Source organism: Berghia stephanieae, chromosome 1 (genome assembly GCF_034508935.2).
Source record: "Berghia stephanieae isolate SIO BIC M18660-M18661 chromosome 1, UCSD_Bste_1.3, whole genome shotgun sequence".
NCBI lineage: Eukaryota > Metazoa > Mollusca > Gastropoda > Nudibranchia > Aeolidiidae > Berghia > Berghia stephanieae.
Genome location: NC_088360.1, coordinates 54,897,423 through 54,923,871, shown reverse-complemented (window position 1 = coordinate 54,923,871; position 26,449 = coordinate 54,897,423). Strand labels below are relative to the sequence as shown.

At 36.8% G+C, this 26,449-nt stretch overlaps 1 protein-coding gene across 2 annotated transcripts in view; it reads right to left on the bottom strand.

Annotated features, from left to right (window-relative positions):
* Positions 1 to 26,449, bottom strand: part of LOC144977869 (gephyrin-like) — a 127,706-nt gene that overhangs the window by 62,138 nt on the left and 39,119 nt on the right. For both annotated transcript variants that reach the window (XM_078923278.1, XM_078923272.1), the window contains 2 exons: positions 9,385 to 9,563; positions 5,508 to 5,661 (listed from right to left, as the gene is read on the bottom strand). In XM_078923278.1, the coding sequence (XP_078779404.1) occupies positions 5,508 to 5,661; positions 9,385 to 9,563 (333 nt within the window). The remainder of the gene's footprint in view (positions 1 to 5,507; positions 5,662 to 9,384; positions 9,564 to 26,449) is intronic.

Here is a 26,449-nt window from a genome sequence, read left to right as displayed (position 1 = left end):
TTCATTCATTCGTTCATTCATTCATATATAAAGAAGCATTATACTTCCATTTTATTCTTACTTTACTTTCTAAATTCATTTTTAAAATGTAGGTACATCCTATATTTAATAAAAATTTATGTAACTTAAAATGATTCGTCAGGACCACGTGTTGTTGCTCTATATTTAGTCTGCACGACCACCGCGAATTGAATTAAGAGCCGTGCAGATGAAGGCGTATCTGATGTCCCACATTTTATTCGGCAATTTGATGGAAGTGTCCACGGATAAGGATGGGCATGTTCTGTATTTGCAACGTTCCGTCTTACGTTGGTTACCGGCCATATCCATCGTCAAGCGGCTCCTAACTAGTATTTCCCTCAAATTGCGATCCCGACTGTAGGCGATTAAAGACGGATTGTTGAATATATCCCTCGTTTCTACATGCTCCTGGAGAATCTGATGGAACATAGTTTTTAAAATTTGATGACTTCCTTGTTGTGTGGATGATTTGTGATGACGGTCTGTCTGTTTTGCTGTTACTGTTGTCAATTGGTTTCATGGCAGCCTCCCTAGAGATGTTTTGGATTTTGATTGCGCAGCTTTTATAAATATCTATTGTTCTATTTTAATTCATGCTTCCTTACAAAGGAGCATACTATTTCCGGCCCCAACAATGTTTCTGTTTATTCACCTTAACAACACCACTATCACATTATCTCATTCGTCTGTAGCGTTTCATTCATCATGTTTTGTTGATAAAAGGGAAACCCGAAACGTCCACAATATATGTCTTCGTCTAACAAACTGAAGCTTACAATTCAATACTTATCGTTAATATTAATTCAGAAAAGTAAGTGGAGCACGCAATTATGTTGATTACAACAAAGATTAAGTGAGTAGAAAGTGCCAGAAGACAAAAGAGAATTTTAAAAACTTCACGGCGATGGGGTTTTCCCTTTCATTGATATAAGGGTAACCCGAAACGTCCATATTATCTGTCTTCGTTCAAGAAATTGAAGCTTAGATTTCATTCCTTCTCGTGATTTTCAAAATGGATCATAAAGAAACAAATTGAGATCTCATACTGAACACATCATAAGTTAGGCACCCATTTTTTAATATAATAATTTTTAAGCTTTATAACCTTTTTTAGCAATGACTATGAAAAATGTTTTTTTCTCTTTTTGAGGAAAATTTTGTCTAAAATCAAAGCCCTATCTCCACTGAGTAAAAATGATTTTGAATTTTGAAAATCCATTCATAAATAAACAAGTTATGCAGTTTCAAAGGTGTCGTTTATTTGGATGACCCGCAAAGAGGAAAAAAAACGCGAAAATATGGGACGCTTGTTCGGCATTTTTTTTCGACCTTTGGTTGTATCTTGCGTAATAAGTGGATTAAAAGATTGAAACTTGAAGAGCAAATTAGGATGGTGTTTTGTAAAATACGGGAAAAGTACTCGTCATATTCATATGAAATTTTACAACCAAAAAGAAGAAATGTTCATGTATTACCTTGTCAGCGACAAAACTCCACGCCGGTATGTTTTAGAAATATTTTACTCCAAAGAGTAAAAATCTATTTTTAACGGTCTTCTGGTAATTGCACGAGTTTTGTCGCTTGACATAATCTAAAATGACCTTTTTTCTAACTGTGTGCCAACTTTCAGTCATATTTATCGATAAACAGCGTCGTAATTATTTTTTTAAATAGCATATACGAAACGGCTTCGTCCCATATTTTGACGCGAATTCGGGCACTTCGTGAGCGAAAAAGAGGCCCAAAGATTTGTGCGGGATAGTCATTGCTACTTTTTTACACGCTAAAATGCACAGGCTGCATTCACATCTTTGAACAGAGTTTGGAGGACTAAAGATATCTCCCTTCGACTAAAGCTAAGACTTTTCAACTCAAACGTGAAGTCTGTCCTACTGTATGGATGTTAAACTTGGAACGCATCACAGGCATGTATAAGGAGGGTACAGATTTTCGTAAACAGGTGCATGCGTAAGCCACTCAGAATAAAATGGATGGATAGAATAAAAAATGAAGAAGTATGGAAAAAACACAGCAGAAACCAGTGGGAGAGGAAATAGGAAGAAGACGATGGAGGTGGATTGGACACACGCTTAGAAAGAATGACTCCACTATAACAAAGAAAGTTTTGGACTGGAACCCTCAGGGCAGAAGATAAAGGGGAAGGCCACGAGGAACATGGAGAAGAATTAAGGAAGCTGATATACAGAGAAGTGGTAAGACCTGGAATGAGATCAAAAAAAGTTAGCTCAGGATAGAGAAGGATGGAAACTGTTTGTCTGTGGCCTATACCCTGACCCAGGGTGAAAAAGGCAATGATGATGATGATGATGATTGTTTAAAGAGAGAAAGAGCCGATACACATACACGCAATGAGAACACACTACTACATAACACTGATCACCGCTAAATCAACACGACGGAAGTAAGGACTCTACTGGACAGATAGAGTTGAGGGTGTGGTCATGAGGTGTTAGTGTCTTCGGTAAATTTTTTATGATATCTGTTTGACTTAACGAACTTTCAAACTGACTTTAAATTATAAAAGGAAATCAAGTTATCTGTTTATCTATCTGTAAAAAAATACATTTCAATTTTTCAAATCTTTCAGTAGAGTTGTGCGCCGTATCAATTTTTTAATCGTACTCAAATAAGCACAATGTTCTCCACAAGGCTATATTTTTTAAAGAAAGAATATATATATATATATATATATATATATATATATATATATATATATATATATATATATATATATATATATATATATATATATATATATTCATTTTTAATGAGTGGGAGGTGATAACATTTGAAAAAAAGCTGCCGTCTTGATCTCCCTGGGGATAAGGAAATATGGTGGCCATCAATAGATTCGATACCATTCTCTGTAAGTAAGCTCAAATACTGACTAGAATCACCGTAGTGAGATGTGGTCAGAATTGGAAAAGGGAGAAAATCAGGATAAGATTATCTGACTCGGGTTCTCTCTTTCTGATAATACAGCGCCCAAAGCGGTCATTCGAGCTCTGTGGTTTCAATTAATTTTCGAAGATGTTAACCCTTTAGAGGCAGGGTTTGAATTCAACCGAACTGAAATCATATCATGTTGAAAAGAGGTCTTATTATTAAGACTATCTGCGATGAAATTGTGAGTCTTAAAATAAATGAAAAATTGAAGAGACGCATCCCAAAAGTACTTAGATCACAGAAAGGTAGTTTGGAGAAAATGGAGAACAAATTTTGGATTTGGCTTTAGAGTGTACTTACACAAAAAATATATTGTACGATTGAGATAGAGGACATGTTTTAAAATTTTGTTTATCATAAAAATAATTGATGAGTGAACTAAGATAAGTATACTTTAAGTTTGTGACTAATGAAAATCGTAAAAATGTGATCTAAGTACTTTCAGTACTGATGTCTTCAATTTCAGAATCTAATCCGAGATAATAAAATGAAGAAATGTTGAACATGATTAGCAACTGGATTAGTGACAATGGTCGTAAAACTATGGCTACAAAGTTGTATTCTTGGGTAATGTATTTTGCATACATTACCCCATTCAGCTCAGGTGTGAATGAGTACCTGGTATTAGGACTCAAACATACTGTTAAGTACTGATACAAAAAGGGCGATTCATACTGTGTGAAATGGTTCGGTATGGCGTGCTTGAGGGATAATAAGGCATACTGAAGAGCATTGTTCACGGTGAATCCGTGGAAAAGTGTTGCATAAATATTAGCATTTATCTTAGTCGTATTAATTTATATAACGCAGTTTCACGCTTTATAAGTTAAATGCGTTAAGCTCGCCACACCAAGACGATGCTAATTTTTAAAATTATATGGTAAACGTGACTTCTAAAGTGACCTTGGGACAACTTTTACTTTTATGGCTTATCTAACCCTGGTGTTGAGCGCCTGAATGTCAATGACCAATGATACGTTCATGATAGGTTTGACATTTAATCCCCGCCAGAATAAGTAGAAAAGGGAGACTCAATGTCCAGTGAATTTGGATGTCAGGCCGTGAAACAATCTCCCCAAACTCAAACGTTGTAAAATTTGATGTTCAGGGGGAATCCATAAACAAACAGTGACAACCGCCTTGAGATCTGATGGCAACAGCTAATATACTACTAGTGTACATTAAATACTCAATAAAGAAACAGCTCAGCGAAGAAAACTCAAGACTAGTACTATTAGTCTACAGAAAAGTGAGTAGAGCAGGCACTTATGTTGATAATAACAAGAAATGAAGTGAGTAGGAAAGTGCCAGAAAACAATAGAGAATAAAAATTTCGCGACGGCGATGGGGGCTCGAACCCTTGACCTAACTGGTACGACAACTCCGCCTGGCTGGGGAGAGTGTGGCTCTATTGTGTGAGCTATCCACCACTGGACAGACAGTCGAGCCACGCTCTCCCCAGCCAGGCGGAGTTTCGCGGGTTCGAACATTCATCGCCGCCGCGAAATTGTTATTCTCTATAGTCTTCTGGCGCTTTCTTACTCACTTCATGTCTTGTTATTAGCCTACAGCACACTTTTGGACTGTCTCTTTGTCTCTTAAATACCAGATTCTGTAGAGTCGTCACACTTTACAACCATTTTGTTGGTTTTACTTATTATTGTCATTGCGGGGAGGATGCAAACATGCATCAGTGAACGCCTTCGAAGAATTAACATTTTGTAGCCGTGGCTTCAATTGATAAAAAAACATCGCTTCGCTCGTTGCTAATGCCCAATCTATGTAATTATTGCTCCCTACATCTTCAGCCTGGACAGAGTTCGGAAAACAATTCTTCAAGGTTGACAGCCGGGTCAACGAGCCCGGTCATTGGAGTTGCGACCTTAAGATGAGGGTCGATTTTAATCGATCGATATTTGAAAGATAAGTTTTCTGGCCAAAATTATTTAAATGTGGTTTTTCAGAGAAAGGCAGTAAGGGGATTCTGCTTGAAACAAAAAGCCCTGTAAAGTTGAAATGTACTGAGTAATGTCGACTTAAAATGTTTCATTTAGATTTACGTAACTTAGCACAATTAAATATAAACAACATTACATCATTTGAAGAGTGATTACGTAATTAATTTGGGGGAAATTTTCTTTAAATTATAAATAAAATAAGGAAGATGGACCATAACAGAATGTATCTTTAATTAAACAAGGGAAGTATACAGTTTTAAATGATAGAAATGAAGATGAAGATACTTATAATTTAAAAAAATGAAATTGGTTAATCCCGTTCCAAAGTGAAGGGGATGATTGTTTTTAAACTATATTTCATTAGTTAAGGTATAAAGATAATGACAGATGATCTACATTTTGTCTACAGTAATAAAAAGATACGATGATCGACTGAATAAAGGTCATATTTTTAATTCTATTTGTCAAAGATCTTGGAGTGATTTGAAGATTAAATAACAATCTTCATATCGAATGAGCAATGGATGAATCAATAAGTGATCCAGAAGATAGAACACTCACCTCATTCCCGGTCGACATGATTCCGACCACAGGCAGGCCGTGACATTTGACTTTCGTTACACCTACTGTGGCCATGAGACCTAACTCCGCTGGACCTAATCTCTGACCAGTACACAGCACTACTTGATCGCGTTCAATGTCCGAACCCACGCATCTGTGACAGGGATATGAAGAGATCAACTATCACTAAGAAATGAGGCCAACTAAGAAGGGAATAGAACGAGTATGGAGAGAAGGTGGAGGAGAAAGAGAAGGAGGGGGTAAAGGATAAGGAGGATGCTGAAGTGGAGGAGGAAGGGAGCAGAGGAGTTGGCGGAGGGAAGGAGGAGAAGGGTGGGAGAATGGGTATGGAGGGGGATGAGTAGGGGAGGAGGGGTGAGATGATAAGTGATGATGACGACACCAATCAGGGGACAAAATGTGTAGTTCACACCTCTCCTCATTCGACAAAACCACATTTCAAACATAAACGTATAATATTATTGTCGAATGAGGGAACCACACAAATTTTATTAATTCTACCCCAGTCTGAATGCTCTGCATCCCTAGGTTGCTATGCTCTATCGTTACAAACAGAGGATATTAAAATTACTCAGATGATTTTCTTTAACGCTCTCAGCTCTTTGTAGATACATTGCTTTCCCCACTCTCACAGTGTGTTCATTATATCCCACATCATTGCATTTTATCTTCTTTATGTATTCCTTCGGAGCCATGCCAAAGGTTCGGCATCTGTAGCGTTGAACAGATAGATACAGTGAACGTCACTTCTGGGTGGACGGATGAAAATGTATCAAATGCCCCTCCAATGAGCATGGCGTAGAAGTGCCTAGCCGCCATCTCAAACCCATAGACCTATTCAGGTGTAGTCGTGAATCCAAATAAGATCGCACCCGCTACATTAAAGCAGCAAATGTTCATATTTCAACAAGAAAAAATATTTCCATCGCCTTTGATACGGATTTTTAAAATAAATCAGGCCTTTTTCTGTCACAGATAACCAGCAATTTCTAAGTGCTGTAAAAAATAATAATGAAGTCTGGTAGGTTTATATGAAGTGTTAAGTACTCGTCCGTTGTTTAGAGCCATAGTCCATGTGGCAAATTCTAGCTAATTGTTGCATGAAATGGACAGAACATCCAGGACCAGATACAAAATCTAACACTGCAAGCCAATAACTGCTGGTTGGTTAAGGGGCTTATGGATTTTGCACGGGTTTGAACTTGGGTCGCTATGATGTAAAAGAGATACTCTGCCGACTGACTGACTGCAACCACTAACCTTTTCTATTCAAGTAGAAAAAAATATTTCATTCAAACGAAACGAGTGATCTTTCATCTAAACGCAATTTTAATACAATGTCTGTCTTGTGACTTAATCACTTCATTTAGCGTCTCATAGCGATTGTCGGTTCAGGCAAATTAGCGAAATGCGCTTTCTGAGATGAAGAGTGCAATAATGAGTTCATAAACGCAAGCTAATGTTCCATGCAAGTTGCTGCTGACAAATTATAAGAATTATAATTGGAATGTGGTTTGATTTTGACGGGTTCTTTCGAGTTTGCACGTTGTGGTAGTAAGCATATTGAGTATGCGACAAGCCAAGTAGGTTTTTCATACTCGTTTAAAACAATCTTTGATCTAAGTAAGGATCGTGTTTATTATTATTTTACAGAAGATAAAATATCAATTAGAGATGTTTTGAAAACATTTTAATGGATTTATTCCTCGGTTGTTTTTCATACAGCACCTCAAGTTAAGCCGATGAACATGGGTTCGAGGGAAATCGAATTAAACAAAATATTCTAATCAAGCAATAAATTTTATTTTCTGACGACAATGGTAGGGAAAACTTATAAGACTTAAGCCAGCACCATCCACACATTCACAGAAAGACTGTATCCCAGAAATTGCATTGCGGGAGTAATCAAAAATAAATTTGAACATTTATGCAACGGATTGTCAACAGAATTACAATGCCAATGCCCTTCACAATATTTCATTTATTTCCCCTGAAGTCCATATCGAACCAAATGTCCATTTCATTGCGAACAAATCGCAGATTAGGCGTTCTTGTACTAGCATTCTTTAAAAAATATCCCTCACTGCCTATAGGAATGTACTTTTCCAAATCTGATTCTAGTTGGGTGATGCGTGTAACGTGCTTTATCAAAGGACACAGGGACGGGACCAGAGCTTTGTCACCAATCTGATCACTAACAAATCCCAGGATCGCTTGCTTTTGTTCAAAGACGACACATATTGCTGAGCTACCAATGCCACAAGAGTATGCTTACGACTGTCTAGAAACACGTCAACATTAGCAACATATCATGATTACATGATTTTGTGAAATATCGCAGTATCGCTCAGAAAGCCGCTCAACAGGGACGAAACCTCCCTCAACTCAAACATCGTCACCTTGCATGTAAGACACAGAGAGAAATCTTACATCGTCACCTTGCATGTACGGATTGTTGTTTTGGATCGGCTCGTCTCTACCGGTAACAAGAACCAGATTGCTAACCTGTCCAAAACCCATTTGAGTTTTCTGGACCTTGGTCTAATGGCGCGCAGTAAGTACAAGCTCCTCTTGAACGCAGAGCTCTTCATTAACAAACTGAAGATCACTCCTTCATCCTAAGGTTTGCAAGGTCATCATAGTGAGAGTTATGAGATTTGATTTTGTTAGGTAAAAAAAAATATTCATTCCCGAGGGAAAATTTCTCTTTATGGTCTATTCCATGGGAAGACTGAATAACCCAGACGTCAGTCGCAGTGCAGCGAAACAAAGTGGGCCACGGCAGCAGCAGCTTCTTATGGTTCACACTATTATGTTATGACGATCGACCCAATCAGCAAAGTCCGGTCCGCATTCGTGCACCGTCGCGAACCCGCCTGGTAGCATCGTCACAACACACCTTTCGACTAGATGCTCTGCCGTTTCGGGTTCTTGCCCACAGCGTGGACATATTGGACAGGAAGTTAGACCCCACCGATGTAACGCACTTGCCGTTAGGCAGCTCCTCGACCGAAGCCGATTCGCAGCTACCCAGTGTCTCCTCTTACTGGTATCAAAGCCTGGCAACTTCTCACCAAGCTTAGAGGAGTGTAGGTCCCCGCCCCCACGAGGGATTGAATTCGTCAGGGCCATGGCGAAGTGACTTACTCAAAGCCCCATAGCGCGTCCTGGTGTCAGACTCGGTACCTTTTGGGTTACGAAGCAAAGGCCATACTGCTGCACCATGCTGACCCCTGATTTGATAGGCCCGTCACATAGCTAGACCGAAATTATAATGAACCGAAATACCTTACTGGGTTTTTCAACCCTTATAAACATGGTATAAGATAGCCTCCAACGCTCTCCAAATTGTAATGTTCCACTATTCCGAACTTTTCTTCGTTCATTGAAAGACATCGATATCTGATTTTCTATTGGTACCGTCTTGTAACAAAACCGACCAACACATGGTAATCAGAGGCTGTCGATGATAACAAACTTTGGACTGGCGTTGTGTATTTGGAATAAAACACTTTATACATACCCCGCTATTCAACTCAAATGTGAATGCGTACTTTATGGAAGACAGTTGCCGACGGTTTAGGAGTACTAGAGCCAAAAGGACGGTGAAAAAACACACGCTTGTATTGCATGAAATGTAAACTTGGTTCTATATGGTCTATTGGGATATAATAAATGAAGCAACGTTAACTACTGCATTAAGTGTGGTTAAAATGTGAAATTGCAATATAAAAATGTACATGCATATCAGGTATGTTATTTTGATTAAATTTGATTTCCCGATGAGAGAGAGAGAGAGAGAGAGAGAGAGAGAGAGAGAGAGAGAGAGAGAGAACGAGAGAGAGGGGGGTATCACCTTATGTCTTGTCCAACAGTAGGAGATTTCAAAATTTTGATGATCATCTCTGTTGCACCGTCCTCAGATGCTTCCACGAGCTCAGTGTCCTCTACTTGTACCACTGCATCAGCGCCGGGTGGTACCGGGGCACCGGTATTGATGCGGACGCATGTCCCACGACTCATGGGGTGTTCTGGCTGTGGGGATAACAGGTACAAAATGTATAAATCTATTTTGTAGATGAGCAAAGAGATGTGTGATAGATCACCTGAAAACCGTTTTACCGTTTTATATCGGAGCAGTTAAAATGTTAAATATTGTTAGAGTTCTTTTAGGCAAATCTTTAGTTAATTTTTTATTTTATTCAGGAGGATGAGTATCTATAATTTCTTAAACTGAAAAAAATAACCCCTAAAATTTCACTTCTTTGTCGTTTTTACTTTATGGACGATTCGTTAAATGTCGAGGTGAGGGGTAGAAAATTTGAAGTTTAAATGATCGTTAATTAGAGGTTTAGCAAGTTTAACTGCAAAGTCTTATCTATTTCATAAGAAAGATTGATATATCCGAGGGCAGCGTTGATGAGTGAGAAATAGGGTTAAGTTTGTGTTTCAAGGACAAACACGACGACGGCGACGACGACGATGATGATGATGGTGGTGGTGGTGGCGATGATGATGATGATGGTGGTGGTGATGATGATGATGATGATGATGATGATGATGATGATGATGATGATGATGATGATGATGATGATGATGATGATGTTGACACCGACGAAACCCAGTTTCCTGGTACTATGGAATGCAGGCATTCTTTTGGTGGGATCTTTTATGATGTTTCCTCCTCTTGGTATTTCCCTGTTCCACATTTCTCTCCAGTTTTCTTCCACGTTGAAGTCTACCATTTTTGTTCGGTGGAAAGGTCTTCTCGGTTTGAGCCTTGTTGTTGAAGGTGCTCCCTTTATGATTATTTTTATAGGGGTGTTATCTGTGGCGTCATCAATTCTAGCATGCATCCTTCGATTTGCGTCTTGTCTTCTAAGACTTGGCGGTGCAATGCCGCTTAGTGTTGGGAGCCACTGAGTTGGAGTTGACTTGAGACATCCTGTTATTATTCTCATTGATTCTCTAAATCGGATGTCAATGCGGTTTACATGCGGGCTCCTCATCCAAACAGGGCGCAGTATTCTCCCATAAAGTAGCACAGTACCAAAGCTGTCGTTCTCAGTACCTGCGGCGAGGCTCCCCAGGTGGTACTGGCGAGTTTTCTCATCAGGCTGTTTATTTTTGCGATTTTATTTGCAATTGCCTCTTGATTATTCAAGTAGAAGTCTGTGGATACTGATTTGGTGGTGTTCATTTTTAGGTACCAATTATCAAAGTATTGTTTCAGGCGGGTGGTATCTTTGCTTAGAACTTCTTCAATCTCTTTCCAATTTTTCGATTGATAGGCTAAGGCCCAGTCGTCAGTATATCCAATTTGATTGCTTGGCAGTTTGGCATGTCGGAGATATAAATATTTATGAAAGCTGGTGCTAAAACTGAACCTTGTGGTGCCCCGTTTTTAATTTTTCGTGTTTTGCTTTTGTTTTCTCCCTATATGACATGAAATTGTGATGGTAGACATCAGTTTAAGCGTCTTTCTACAAGGAATCATTTTTGGAAACTGTAACATTAGTCCGTCTGTCCAAACAGTGTCGTAAGTTGCAGATAAGTCTGTTAGGACTGCACCGGTCTTCTTTTTGTTCTCAAAGCCTGCTTCAATGTATTAGGTCAGTGCAAGGACTTGTTCACTTGTGCTTCTTTGTGGTCTAAAGCCCGCTTGTTCTGGTTGTACGCAGGGATTTACATTTGGGTTGAAGCGCTCTAGTACGATCCTTTCCAAGAGCCTGTATAAGCAACAGAGATATTGGTCTGTAGCTGGATGGTTCACTCATTGGTTTGCCTGGTTTTAATATGGAGATTACTTTGACATGTTTCCAAACTTGTGGGTGTGTGCCCTTGTCTATGATGTCTGTCATAGTATTTGCCAGCCAAGTTATTTTTTCTGGTCCAAAGTTAGTGATCATGTTGGGGTACATTCCATCAATGCCAGCAGATTTGCCACTTAAAAAAATTTCTTTATTGCTCCTTTCATTTCATAAATCGTTATTTATATATGCGTGTGTGTGTGTGTGTGTGTGTGTGTGTGTGTGTGTTTGTATACATGTACACACGTAAGGAAACAGCAATATATTGCAAACGGTAAAGCATATGCACCGCAATGACACGGTTCCAGAATTCGGCAACGAACGAACCGTATTACTTAATTTTGAAAACTTCATTGTTCTAGTCATCTGTAATGAGTCCTTTTTGGCACCGTACCATCAAAGCCACTAATTAGCATGGTTTGTCTCTCGGGGGACTAGAAATAAATGAATTTTTTAAAACAAAACAAATATAATATTATTCTAGCATCGAAAAGCGTATTGATCACGGTGCATGAAGTAGTGGGATTGAATAATTAAATTAACCAAATAAAGCCACAAATAAATAAATATAAAAAATAAATCACATTTATATGGCATACGTCCATTATTTTCTGAAGCATGAATCATAATAAATTAGTTTTTTTTTCACGATGCAAACGATTGACATTTAAAAGTAATTGAGTGGCACTTCTCTTATAGAGTTCGTCTAGGATCGGATTTTAAAAAAAATCTATTGAATCCCCTCTGTCAAAAGATAGGATCGGTTGGAATTATCAGATACAGGGGAAAATAATCTGTTAAACAAAACTTTCTATTCATATTGTTGCAAGTCATTTTTACAATCCTTTTTATGCGCCAGAAACCGGGGGGGGGGGAGACTTCCCGATGGCGCACTGAAGGTCTGTTATTACTTAGAATTTTCATATTACAAAAACCAATCCTATTTTTTTGTAATAAATAAATATATTTCTATTCATGACATGACAATTTCGACTGGTTTTAAAGGAAATTCAACTGACATACGGGTCCCTTCATAAGTGATGTGACGAGGCCTACTTCGTATGTACCAGTTTTCGTGGCTCACCTTACTCTATCATGTCGCAATGTCAGGTTATGGCTTTATGAGGGTTACTGTGAAGTCACATCCCAAATTGAATAAGATTGGGTTTTAAAGAGGAATGTGTACTATTAGCATGTACCCAGACTTTATGGATACCCTGTAGTCTTGGTTCCAACTGGGTTAATTCGTCTCCGATGTATCTTGGCTCCTCTAGCTAACTATTATGTAAGATTAGGATGTCAAGGACCTCTCGGCTTTAATTAATGCTTATTTAATTTATACACGTTTACATGTTTCACGAGTATAAAAACCCTGGTGATATTCCACCGGTTTGATCACGTTCAACAGAGCACGAATATATTATGCATTATCGGCGTCGAGGTGGATATAGCATTATATAGTCGTTGCCGGACTCAATCGTATCCATAATTTGAGAGAAGTGTGCTTATCGTCGAAACGCCCCCTTTCTTTTATATATTTTTTTAAATTACGTTTTCTGGCAGCGGATGTCGATTATCATCAGGTTGTTGCTTATGATCAGACATAATATTATAATGGTAATAAAGACGCTGGTTGTGAGTGATATTTTATTGTAAATGTAAATTCATTTTTATATTTTTCTTGTGTGTGCATTTTTTTTTCCTTTATTGTTTTTGAATGGATATTTTATTAGATTTTCATTGTTATTTTATACCGAACAGATACAATATTACTACAATGAATGGATCCAAAGAGAGCATTGTAGATACTGCATTGATATTGTTTTTTTAAACAATGTATTTATAATCGTTTCAAATAGCAACATTATTGTACTTGTCTCTTTGCCTGACTGGACAAAATATCGGACTGTTTTACTGGCATATTGATGCTTTGCGTCTGGTTCTGGTTTGTTTGTTTTAAACTCAGAACATCGCCAACAACACAAAACAATGTGTAACCTTAAAAGTTATAAGTCTGATTAATACAATTTAGTTACAATTTTGTGAGAACTAATAACAATGGCTGGCTAAAAGCGATTTCAAAGAGGTAATTACGTCAATTTCGTTCTATCTATAAGCATGTTTTGGCGTGTAAATTCAACTCAGACAAAACAAAAGTCAAAAAGTCATTTCGTGTCACGTTTTACTTAATTATGGTCATGTTGACAAAGTAATAATATATAAGACCAGCTTACGTTGAGTGGATCGCATGTGCAAGAGTGTACAGGTGACGACACGTGAACTGTTTAGTTACAAGTATGATGGAAACATAACTATCCTAGAAAAACGAGATAACAAATTAATATGTATTCATCAATCATCGTATTGTCTGCAAAAGAGATATTAAATTCGATACTGTCTTTATTAAACAGTTTGTCGTTTGTTTTGTTTTTTTCTAAATCATTTTTATGATTTCTGCGGAGATGGGGTCTTTTTATGGTGGACTGTTGAGTTCTGTTTTTCTTTTTCATTTTTGGTTTTTTTTTTTTTGCTTTTGTGTTGTTCTGTTTTATTTTTATTTTTGTTTTGTTTTCGTTTGTGTGTGTGTGAGTGTGTGTGTGTGTTGTTGTTGTTGTTGTTGTTGTTGTTGTTGTTGTCTTTGTTGTTTCTGTTTTAATTGTTTTGTTTTATTTGGGAGGAGGGTTGTTGTTGTTTTGTTTATTGTTGGGGTTTTTTTTTTCTTTTGTTTTGCTCTGTATTTCATTGTGAGAAATGGAAATGACGAGGGGATGGGAGATACACATAAAGATGCGAAAAGCAATTCGATAACAAGTACTCCACAGCTACTCAACCACCTAATACACAGATTATTGTGATTCTAAGACATGGGGAAAGAATTTATCAAATACTGCTAGTCAAATCGGAAGAAACAAAACTTTTAAAATTGTTGTGGATCCGTGATTTTAATGGAAATTGATATCACTCATGCGTTAACCACAATCGTAACAAATAACTTAAAGCATCTGCTCTGAATTTGCCAGACGATCACATTGGCATCAACCCCGGGGCTGTTGCTTGCTGGATATAAAAGCATCACCTCTTTCAAATAAAGTAAGCGTGAATGATCTTGAGACTGAACCTGAAACTGTTAAGGAACTTCCTACAGGTCCTCATAATGCTTCAAGGACGGCTGTCTGGTGAAAAAGTACAAAGACAGAAATCATTGCCCATTCTGAAGCCCCTTCGAAGACATACATGATATGTGCATGTCCTCTCCATCGATTAACCACAGCCCACACCCCCACCTCCTAGCCTTTCGGTGCTAAACACTGTTCTGCTGTACTCTTAATTAAAGTCCAGGTTTGAGCGTTTTTGCAAAGATGAGGGTAATTTTAATCGATCGATAGTTGAAGGACGAGTTTTCTGGCCAAAATTTTAAATAAATGTTTTTCCAGAGTACGGCAGCATATACATGATGTGCTTTGTTTATTTACCAATATCATTAAATCATGCCGTTCGTGTTTTTCGTTAATTTGCTCCATTTGAAAACAGACATAAATTCTGACTGCAATTTCATTGTGCTAACAAACACCTTCGCCCAAAACCAACAAATAGCAACCTCCCTATTCGCACGTGATAAAACATGGAGATGTTTCTTTCCATTGCCTCATAATAATATTTTGCACTGCATGGCATACAAGGTGATGGAGTGCTGCGTGTTCCAAGTCTTCGTTTAACCAGGAAACTGTCGTACTCTGGAGAAACGTGTATCAAAAGATTTGGCCAGAAAACTCGTCTTTCGAACATTGAACGACTTAAATGACCCGTCTTTTGGCAAAAACTCCCTTACGTGGGACTTCGCGAGGTTCCATGTTTGATAGGTTTGCCGAGATGAGGGTCATTTAAATCGATCGATATTTGAAGGACGAGTTTTCTGGCCATAATTTTAAATCCGTGTCTTTCTAGAGCACGGCAGTTGTTAACTGGTTAAAGTTGGGCTGTTTTTTTTTTTTTTAATATTGTAGAAATCAAATCCATGGACAATAATGTGACAGAAGGCAGTGGATAAGGAGGGTTAAAAGATTTGATGCCAGACTCTGATAAATAACAAATAAATAATAAATTCCCTTTATTAAAAATTTTTCTTTAGGATCTTTTCCAATGTACGACTAGAATAACCCAGGCGTCAGCCGCAGTGCGGCGCCGCACAGTGAGCTAAGGCTAGATGACTTGCTTAAGGCCACACAGCTCGACGGGAAGTCGAACTCGGTACCTTTCGGGTACGAAGCAAAGTCCATACCGCTGACCCACGCTGTCCCACGCATTCTTGTCCAAAGTAAAGTCCCAATCGTCTGTCTCTTTGTTATAATATGTTTGTGTTGAGAATAGAGCTTTAGCATTACGGCTGGCTTGTAAACAAAACTACGCGGACATTGTGTGTCTTGAACCCATGACCTCAAGAAATCGGGGTAGGGACTCAGGAAAGATAGACTTTTGAAACCACTTTTTTGGAATGGTGTACGGCATAGACTGCATAGTGCCCCTCTCATGTCAGACGGAGTTGTCGTATCAGTAAGGTCTCTGCGAAATATTTATTCTCTTTTTACTCACTTCATGTTCTGTTAATAAATACATCAGTAATATCAGATGTCAGCGTTAGTTCCAGACATTTTTTTAGAAATCTCAACAGCCATGTCTAAAAGATAACGTGGTAATGATATAATAGTTTGACATTCGACAGAGAGATGCTTCACATGACAATTAGGATCATAGAGGTGCTTAATGTTTAAATGCCATTATTGTTTGAGATGTCCAATTCAGTGTCTATCAAAAAGGATTTCAAAATTAGCATCGAATATAACATGCTGAGACAATTTCCTAATGTTTTTAACATCTAGATACATTGAAACAATACTTAAAGAGACAGAGAATTAAAGGAGGAGAGAGAGAGAGAAGGGGACAAGGAGAGGATAGATAGATAGATAGATAGATAGATAGATAGATAGATAGATAGATAGATAGATAGATAGATAGATAGATAGATAGATAGATAGATAGATAGATAGATAGATAGATAGATAGATAGATAGATAGATAGATAGATAGTAGATAGATAGATAGATAGATAGATAGATAGATAGATAGATAGATAGATAGATAGATAGATAGATAGATAGATAGATAATAGATAGATAGATAGATAGATAGATAGTAGATAGATAGATAGATAGATAGATAGATAGATAGATAGATAGATAGATAGATAGATAGATAGATAGATAGATAGATAGATAGATAGATAGATAGATAGATAGATAGGTAGATAGATGAGTCATATAATTTGACCATGACTGCAAACTAAATCTATTACGTCCACTTGTCATTGATTCGAAAATCAGAAATTAGATGATTGATTAATCCTCTCCTTACCAACTATAGGAAAATCGTCACATTCGTTACGATATAATCAACATTTTTCTGATTCAAATTTCTCTTGTACATCATAATATTTAAAGAAAATGAACAGTGTATTGTAAAGCATGTTTTGCTAAAGAAATTATTTATCGCAAGAACTTACTGCTATTACGTTTGAGTGATAAAAAATATATTTTTGTGTTGGTTGGATGTGAAGTTTTGGGGAAAATCCTGAAAATGGCTGGTAAGGAGAGAGTTAAATCAACCGGTTTGTAAAACTCCAAATTTTACATAGACGTTGGGGTCTCTCCTCAAAGGGACCATTTAAGATTTCATAATATTCAGTCAAGAGACACCACCACCCAATTGTAATTCTATCATTGACTGGAAAGCGGGGTCTGTTAGATCTGTCCGGTAGACTAGCGTCCTGTTAAAAGGATTGCAGGCCATTGTTATTGTCTATTTAGCGTTACAGATACACGTGGATAAACTCCGGCTCCATGGGTCTTCTACGTCTGAAGGAATACTATTTAGGAATTCTATGCTGAAGACATTCAGGTTAAAATTCCTTCTTTTAAAAAAAAAAAAAAATTCAAAACGGTGTTCGCAGACACATTGCAATTACAAAAGCAACGTAGGTAAGCGTAGCAAGTTGAACTGGAGTGTGCCTGCCCTCGGTGCAAGTTTGTTATGGGTTCCACTTCCGCTGCCTCAAAGGGTGTTCCCGAGCCGTTGAAATAAAACAAAACGGTTTTGCACTAATAAAATTGGACACTTTATACGTGCCCTAATTTGTAAAATACACAAAAAGCAGTAATACTATCGTGGGTTTGATGGGAAATCGCCCACCCTGCTGTCGGAAATTGGGGTAATAAGTGTAAAATTAAAAGTTACAACTTGTTTTCCTTCTCGATAAGGTACATACTGCAGGACCGACGTCTGACATCGACGCATGCGCCATGGCTTTAATTAGTTTTCATGAAATTGACTATGCAATTAAAATATGGCATAAATCTGTACTATTAATTTCTATTATTAAAACATATCAATAAGATAAAATAGAAAAAGAAAACGAAGTTAAATATGCATTCAATAAAAGTATTAAGTCCATTTTGAAGGGAACGTGAAAAAAAAAGAGTGAGGAGAACAATTAATTTACAGTTATTCAACGAGGCACAGTAAATTCTGAGCGCTGCTGGCATAACACTGACTAGAAGTCGAAAAGCGTGTCCAATGCACGACAGAAACTGTGGAGAAAAAGCCCGAACAAGGAAACTGATTGCCCAGGAATTGAGTTTTAATGTTTTGATGACAAAAGAAGTTTTGTCCACTCTGAGACAGAAAGAGAGAGAGAGAGAGAGAGAGAGAGAGAGAGAGAGAGAGAGAAAGAGAGAGAGAGAGAAGGAGAGGGGGGGAGGTGAGAAGACAAAAAGACAAGAGAGAGAGAGAGAGGTGTCATGAGAAGGGTTGAGACAGAGAGAACTGAGGTCGGGGGGGGGGGGGGGGGGGGGGGGAGTAGAGGAGTTTGAAGCAGGGTTGAGAATGAGTGGTAAAGAAACAACTGTTGGAGTCCGTGTTAGATCATAAGAGTTGTGCAAATGCTGGTAAAAGCATGAAACTTTGCACGATGAAACTTCTTATAATGAAGGATGTGTGGGTTTTTTTAATATTTAGAACCACTCTGAGAGAGTTTCTGGTTAATTAAACATAAGAGCTCGTTGAAAAACGGAAACATTGTGGTATGAATTAAAATAGGAACTAAAGTACTCAAAACGCCGTGTTGTTTACATTACTAATTGCCTGTGCTTTGCGAATCGGACAAACGACTTCATTTTTTGTCACATATTATCTCTTCTTGATCAATGACTTTGTTTAAGCTTAAGGAATTATTCTATTTTCATGAAAAATTAACTTGATAAGGTAGAATAAGGTTAAAATATCTTCCATTCAAATTATATTCTATTGCTGTTTTGACTTAGGTCCATCCGACCTAGTTTTCCGCGTCACTTATTAACAAGTAGGGACACCAAATTTATAAACAGGTATTGGTGTGGATCTATATATTGATACTATGCGATTATGTAAAATATCCACAATATGCTCCAGTCGGATATAACGTACTAACACACAAATAAACAATGTGTAACTTTGAACGTTTATAGTCTGATTGATATAATTGAGAAGCAATCACTAAAATGGCTGACTGATAACAATAACATTGAGCTGAGTGACGTCAATTTCGATCCTTCTATAATATTATGTTGGTACATTATTTGGACATTATTTCACTGGCTATAAAGGGGTTGTATACATTAGTAAGCTACTGACTGTTGGTATGTAAACTTTCCTCGAGGACGATGTGTTACTTGATGTGAAAATAGAGCAGGTACAAAAACAAAAAGAATGGCGATAACCATCTCCTGGCTAATGAAATATGGAAAACCGAGGGGAAAGTGCAGATAAGCCACGCCGAATATTGTAGCTGTGCTTGTGTGTGTGTGTGTGTGGGGGGGGGGGGGTTAGAGAGAGAGATAGAGAGAGAAGGGGGGGGGGGGCAGAAAGAGGGGGAAGCGTAAGAACGTTTAGAAAGGAAGAATATCGAATGGGGGGGGGGGGGGGAATGACAAATGGATGGGATATAATCTGTTCAGTTAGAATTAATAGGGTGGGAAAATATGAAGAAGATGAATGAGAATGGCTCGTAACAGGAGTCAAAGAGCTTTCGATGAGTAGTTATGACGTCAAATGACTCGACTGATTTGTGCTTGTTACGTGGATATTACTGCTTCACGTTCGGGAAAGAAAAAAAATTAATAACGAAATAGAGTTTTGATTTCAATTTAATTGATAAAGGCAAAATTGTGTCCTCTCTATTCTTTCTTTCGGGGTGGCCTTGGGCATCGAAGACTTCGAGGTGATCTATTACATATGTACAGACTAACACATCGCTTTGACAATGTAGGTGCAAACAGTTTGTTTGTTGTTGTTTTGTTTGTTTATTATATTATATATTTTAACATTCATGACATGTTTTAAATGTTTGTAACTTTATGTAATTGATGATTTGGGCTCCGCAAAAAAGTTCACAACATTGCCAGCCGAAAAAAAACTACCAACACACAAAACTATAATGTGTAAACCTTGAACGTTTATAGTCTGATTAATACAGTTTAGGGAGAACTACCCATAAACATGGCTAGCTGAAAACAATAACAAAGACCCGAGTGACGTCATCTATCTATAGGTAACAAATAGAAGAAAAAAAATTCCTCATATATCGAAGATTCCAGACCAGGAATAATATTCCTTTTGAAACAATAAATAAATGCGTGTTCTCTTGATCGTTTTAACACTTTTATTGATCGAGAGTTAGCGATTATTTTTGAGGGAACATATAATGATTAGTCAGAATTATTAAATGCAATGAAATTAACTATTGATTCGTTACTGTTTTTAACCATTCCTATTACTTGTTCCCATCAAAGGCGATTTAAGGATTTATTCCGATTATGATATAATAGGATATGATCATATGAAATAGATATATTATGATAAATGATATGATATGATAATATGATATTATATGTTGTCATAAATGATATGATATAAATATATTATGAGAAGTCATATGATATAGATATATAATATGATAAATGATGTGATATGGCATGATATAGTATGAAATGATATGTTATAGATGTATTATGATAAATGATATGATATGGTATATTATAATATATGATATAATACGATATGATATGATAAATGATGTGATATACTTAGCTCAGATTGGATGAAATAATGACGGGTTTAAGTTGAACTCGGATAGATTGTTTCCTTATTTAAAGAATTATTTTTACAAAAGAGGGAGCGTGTGGGGCAGGGGGGGGGGGGGTAGGAGAGAGGGATTCTTCGTAGCGCTTGTATGGAACGAGATGTAGTCCCATATGGCCTGCTATAGTAAGAAGAAGAAGAAGAAGAAGAAGAAGATGATGATAATAATAATAATAATAATAATAATAATAATAATAATAATAATAATAATAATAATAAGAGCCTCTCAATCATCTCGATAAAATACCGTTTTGAAGCGAGTGGTCACAAATTATACTTCACTGCCCTAAATACAACAGCAACCTTGCACTTTTTTTTAAGTCTTGTATTCCATCCTATTTTTTTTTTTCTTGTAATAATTTGTGTTTCAATTTTGCTTCCGCTCGTTTACCTCTGCTGTAATTAGTCGGTGGTCTGCGCAAAGAACGGATGTGGTTTTCTTTCGATTGTTTTCAGTGCACCCAATGTTTGTAAAATGTATCTGTGGATTGTCTGACTTTCGTTCGTCGCTATTTTTTAAGCTTCGGTAAGTTTCTTGTTTTTTTTGGGGGGGGGGGGGGGTTTGGGGGGTGGGGGGGGGGGGTTGGATTGTTTTGGGGTTTTTGTTCTTCGGGAGGAGGGAAGGAGGGTTGTTTTTTGTGGGGTTTTTTTTTTTGTTTTGTATTGTTAAGTTTTGTTTTTGTGTATGTGTGTGTGTGTGTGTGTGGGGGGGGGGGGGGGGGGTTGCTACAGCTCCTACCTGTAAATTTAAAATGAAAATGGTTCATACTCAGCCGTTTTGGCAGTTGATACAAATTTGTTACTGGATGAGATGGAAGTGCACGAGAGTGTGTGATTTTTATCTGATGATGATGATGATGACAGGGACGGCTGGTAATAATGGGCAGGGTGGGCAAATACCAGCCTGTTTTTTTTTTCAAGTTATATGCTGTATTACCAGGTCCGAAATAATCAAATTTAAATTAGATAATTTCAAAAGTTACAACTTAAACTTGATACTTCGTACTGAAATCAATTTGTGTGTATTTTTGATAGATTGCGAATCACCATGCACCCCGTAATGCATAATCCAGGAAATGCTCCTGTTCTTTTTATCACCCCCCCCCCCCCCCCCACCCCAACCACTCCACACCACTCCGCCCACATCGTCATCTCATCGTCACGTCGCCTGACGGTGAACTAACTCCGATTTTTGCTGTCTGGCCTCTCTAGTACTTGGTCGGGCTAATTCAAATGAGCCCACCTTATTAACCAGTTAAAACTAAATAGAGATTTTGGCAAACGAACTTTTTCTTATTTATTGCCTTACTTGTGCTGGTGGTACCATTAATGTAATGACTTTGGGAAGGTTCCAGTATTGAATTAAATGTATTAATTTACTAATATATCAATTTATTATTCATTTATGTTGTTTTTATATATTTGTTTATCCATTTAAATTATTTCTTTTTTTTCTCGTTTTCTTTAGTGTTTCTCAAAACTCATTTATTTAAATTGTTTACTTATTCGTTCTTTTTATTTTTATTTTTGTTTTTAAACTAATTAATTTGTTAGTTTTTTTTCCAATTCTTTAAGTTATTACCGCTGTATTTTTAAAAGAAAATTTTTGCCAGACTAAATATTTTTTCAAAACAATGTAATTTTCTATTTTATTCCCTTTAATAAAACAAAACACTTTTATTCGAAAGTCACGACTAAATAAATATATAAAATACAACCACTATTTTGATTTTCTCATCTCAACAACTGAATTATTATAATATATGAGATGTACTCTTCTGAGAAAGGAGTGAGTTGAATTCTAAGTAAGGAAATAAATACGTTTAAGGCAAGGGTGGGCAGATTCCGTACTTGCCCGTCCTGAATCTAATACATAGGCTACATAAGATAGTTCGCGATGAAGAGGCGGGAAGCAAGGGGTTGGTTGGGGAAGGAGCAAGGATAACAGTGTAGTGTCGTTATTGTGATAGTCTAACGAATGCATGCATGAGGAGAGATTGGTGACATTATTTTGTCTTTATTGTAATATCGTATGGTAATCATCATTGTCGACGACATCGTCGTTGTCACCATCACCCAATGATGAAAATGCGCCTTATAAATGTCATGTATTATTATCATTATCATCATCATCATCATTATGCGTCTATATATATATATATATATATATATATATATATATATATAATATATATATATGTGTGTGTGTGTGTGTGTGTGTGTGTGAGTGTGTGTGTGTAATTGGATGCGTGTGAACTTTTGTTCGTATGTCCGAAACTGCAGTATGTAATTTTTTTTTTTAATGATGGTCAATGTGAAGCGCTTCGAAGCTTCGGCACAAGCGCTTCAAAAATGTACATTTATTATTATTATTATTATTATCATTATCATCATGATCATCATCATCATCATCATCATCATCATCATCATCATCATCATCATTGAGAATAACAACAACATTAACTACAAGTACTAGAATCGCAATAAAAACAATATCAACTCATCATATATATTTCCGTCATCGTCTCCACAACTATCATTCTAACCAACAGCACCACCAAAACCACTACTATAATTACATCCTCCCTCACCGCCTCCTCTCTCCCCTCCTCCTCCTCCTCCTCCTCCACCACCACCACCACCTCTACCACTATTCCAACCACTACCACCACCGGTACAATAATTCTAACCCCCACCATATCTACCACCAACACCATCACAACCACTCCTTTGATTTACAAGTTGTTTTTGCAAGTTAAGTTTGAGAAGAGAAATGATAACAATTATCACTAAAAAGATCATTTATTTTACAAGCACTATTCCTCGTCACCTTGACATCTCTAACCTCCCAAAACCGCCGGGCGAAGGTAGCTATTATCGTCTTTTATCATAACCAAAACATAGATACTCAACTGCCTTTGTTTTAAATGTTTGATGTTTGGCATTTTAATTACTGCAGTAGTATCTCAGTTGTGTTTCTTACGGTGTCCCCTACACAACACCAAGCGATTAAATTTCCCCACTTTAACCTATCAACCATTGAGTTCGAATTTACTCAAACTTGACGTCATGTTACGTTTTATCGTTTTCACCAAAAATGATGCAATTTGAGCTCTGAATGAAACTCGAGTCATATCGCTGTTTTTGCGTCTCGATTAAAACTTTAAAGTTACTACTACTGAAAACCAGTAATGTAACAGAATATTAATCACGCCGTTGAGGGGTTAAAATATCTCTTTAATTTCTCGAGTGAACAAAATGGACTTGTATTGTCAAGGTGTTGTATTATGTCTTGTCACTTTATTTTTAGTTGTATCCTCTTTCGTGATTCATTTTTGATTGCTTTTGGAATAATTAAAAGCTACGGGTATTGCCATTTCATTGTGAATGTGATTATTTGTGGTTGAAATATTTAAGGGGAATTATGAATGAAATTGACAACATCTTTCTTCGGAATTCGTCTACTTTTTCATTCAATGAAAAGTTGGAGATAAAACGTCTTGGACCACACCAGCCTCGTGATTTGATCATTGTTAAAGATAAAAGAAAGTTTAAAACATCTTGGTTTGAAAAATTTAAATGGCTTACTGTAAGCGTTGCAAAAAAGAAATTGTTTTGTTTTTACTGTGTTCTCTTTAAAGGAAAATCTTGCTGGTCAACAACAGGATTTGATGATTTGAAACACTTGTCTGAAAGCTTATCAAAACATAATACCTGTGCAACACATATATCCAATGCTGTGAAATTCAAATTTTTAGGAAGTACAGACATCGGTCGGCAGATTAGTGAAAGCTATAGTCTTTCTATTCAAAAACACAATGAAGATGTGAAGAAAAATCGATACATATTGTCCAAAATCATTGATTGCCTTAAGCATTGCGCGATTCACGAACTCCCTCTTAGAGGCCACGATGAGAGCCAAAGTTCTTTGAACAAAGGTATTTTCATTGACACTATTCATCTGCTTGCAAGTTCAGATAACATTCTCTCACAACATCTATCCCAAGCGACAGTTAACAAATACACATCAAAAATAATTCAAAATGAGCTTTTAGACTCTGTACTCTACGTCTACAATGAGGATTTAAAGAAAGATTTAGAAAATGCCCGATTTGTTGCTGTTCAGGCAGATGAAACAACTGACGTTTCCAATCAGTCTCAATTTGTAATTATTTTAAGATATTGCAAAGATGGCGAAATATATGAGCGATTTTTAAATTTTGTTCCTGTTACAGATAGGTCAGCAGAGGGTCTCTCTATTGTCATTAAGTCACAATTAGATCAATTTGATTTAAAACACAAACTGATTGCTCAATCGTATGATGGCGCGAATGTGATGAGTGGTAAAAATACAGGAGTGCACGTTCGGATGAAACATTGGTTTCCATACGCACATTTCGTTCATTGCTACGCGCATCAATTAAATCTAATATTGAGACAAGCGTGCTCAGCAGTTCAAGCGATTAGAATATTTTTTGCCCAATTGGATGGCTTTTCAGCATTCTTTTCAATTTCCCCAAAACGCGCCGATCTTTTAAGATCAATCACTTCTAGTCGGCTTCCCAGACCAGCACAAACTAGATGGAATTTTCAGAGCAGGTGCCTTTCTAGTGTTCAAGATTTAAAAGAAGAGTTACTTGAATGTTTTAGGAAAATTCAGACTGAAGACGGTTGGGACGCTATATCGGTGCGCGAAGCTGTTGGACTCGAACGAATCCTGAATACTGAGGAATTCAATTTTTATTTGACCCTCTTTAATAGGATTTTTAGCCATGCTAACATTTTATTTGCATACCTGCAAAACAGAACAATAACCGGACCAGATATAATTCAGAGCGTTGAAGATTTCAAATCTAATATTTCAAAAATAAGATCAGATGTTGACAGTCTCTTTAATGAAATTGTTTGCTCAACCGATACTCAGTCAAAAAGAAGACCTCAAAGCAATTTAACCGCTCATGCAAAAGAGGCTTGTGATATTGCAGTTACTCAAATAGAGGAAAGATTTTCTCAATATGAACAAATATCCTTATTTTCACTTGTGAACCCTATGAAATTTTTGACTTACGTGGAATCAAAACCTTTAGAGAAAATAAAACTTGTCTGCCAGTATTACCCGTTTTTAGACAAAAAGAGATTAGAAAACGAACTTGAAACCGTGTATTCCAACAATATATTTCAACTGCTAGAAAGCTCGCAACAGCTTTTAAAGGAAATAATTGAACTAGACCTCGAGGATGATCTGCCAATGGTGTCAACGTTGTTAAATATTACGTTAACAACACCAGTCTCCACCGCAGAAAGTGAACGGCTATTTAGTACTTTAAAGCGGATCAAAACATGTGTGCGGAATACCATGGGACAAGAGCGCTTGAATGCGCTCACTGTGATGTCCGTGCATAAACAATGGTTGTCCAAAATTGAACTTAACGACATGATCATCAATCATTTTGCATCATCAAAGACTCGACGAATGGATTTAATCTATAAATAGGTTGGTACATAAACATGAACTATAATTTATTTTTAAATGTCGTTAATTACATTAGTTATTTGCGTATATATATATATATATATATATATATATATATATATATATATATATATATATATATATATATATATATATATGACTGAATCATCTTTGCCCGACCACTATAAATAGGCTAGAACCGCCACTGGATGATGATGATGATGATGATGATGATGATGATGATGACAACGATGAGGAGGAGGAGGATGTGATGATGATGATGATTATTATTATTATTATTATTATTATTATTATTATTATTATTATTATTATTATTATTATTATTATATATTATTATTATTACTATTATTATTATTATTATTATTATTATTATTATGATGATGATGATG